General features: G+C 42.8%; 1 protein-coding gene across 1 annotated transcript in view; it reads left to right on the top strand.

The window, feature by feature from the left end:
• LOC119590603 overlaps positions 1–397 on the top strand; it is an 11,298-nt gene that overhangs the window by 7,792 nt on the left and 3,109 nt on the right. The window contains exon 8 of the mRNA XM_037939281.1: positions 109–271. Coding sequence (XP_037795209.1) covers positions 109–271 — 163 coding nt within the window. The remainder of the gene's footprint in view (positions 1–108; positions 272–397) is intronic.

The following is a 397-nucleotide window of genomic DNA, read 5'->3' on the forward strand; positions in this document are numbered from 1 at the left end:
AAGTACAAATTTGCTATGAACCTCTTCTCTTGCCGTTGGTGTTGGTCCAGTTGCAGTGTGCATGTTGACTTAGTAACGCAGTGTGTTGAGAGGCATGTTATGTTCCAGGGACCCAGCTGACCACCTCCAGGGGCCAAGTCCGCCATCCCACAAGAGGGCCAAAGTTGAGGGTCATGGGGGCAATGTAGGGGCTTCTGCTACTACTACTGTGGATGCTGCAACTAGTTCTGTCTCTTCTATTCCTCTTACTGTAAACCCCTTTGCCTCATCTGTGAGTATATATATGTGGATTATATATGACACACTTGCCATTTCATTGACTTTCAAAGCATATGGATTTGAAAGAAAAATTAATGAGCTAGAACTGACTAAATATTAAAATATTATAGAGAATTGC

This window comes from Penaeus monodon, chromosome 27 (genome assembly GCF_015228065.2).
Source record: "Penaeus monodon isolate SGIC_2016 chromosome 27, NSTDA_Pmon_1, whole genome shotgun sequence".
Lineage (NCBI taxonomy): Eukaryota > Metazoa > Arthropoda > Malacostraca > Decapoda > Penaeidae > Penaeus > Penaeus monodon.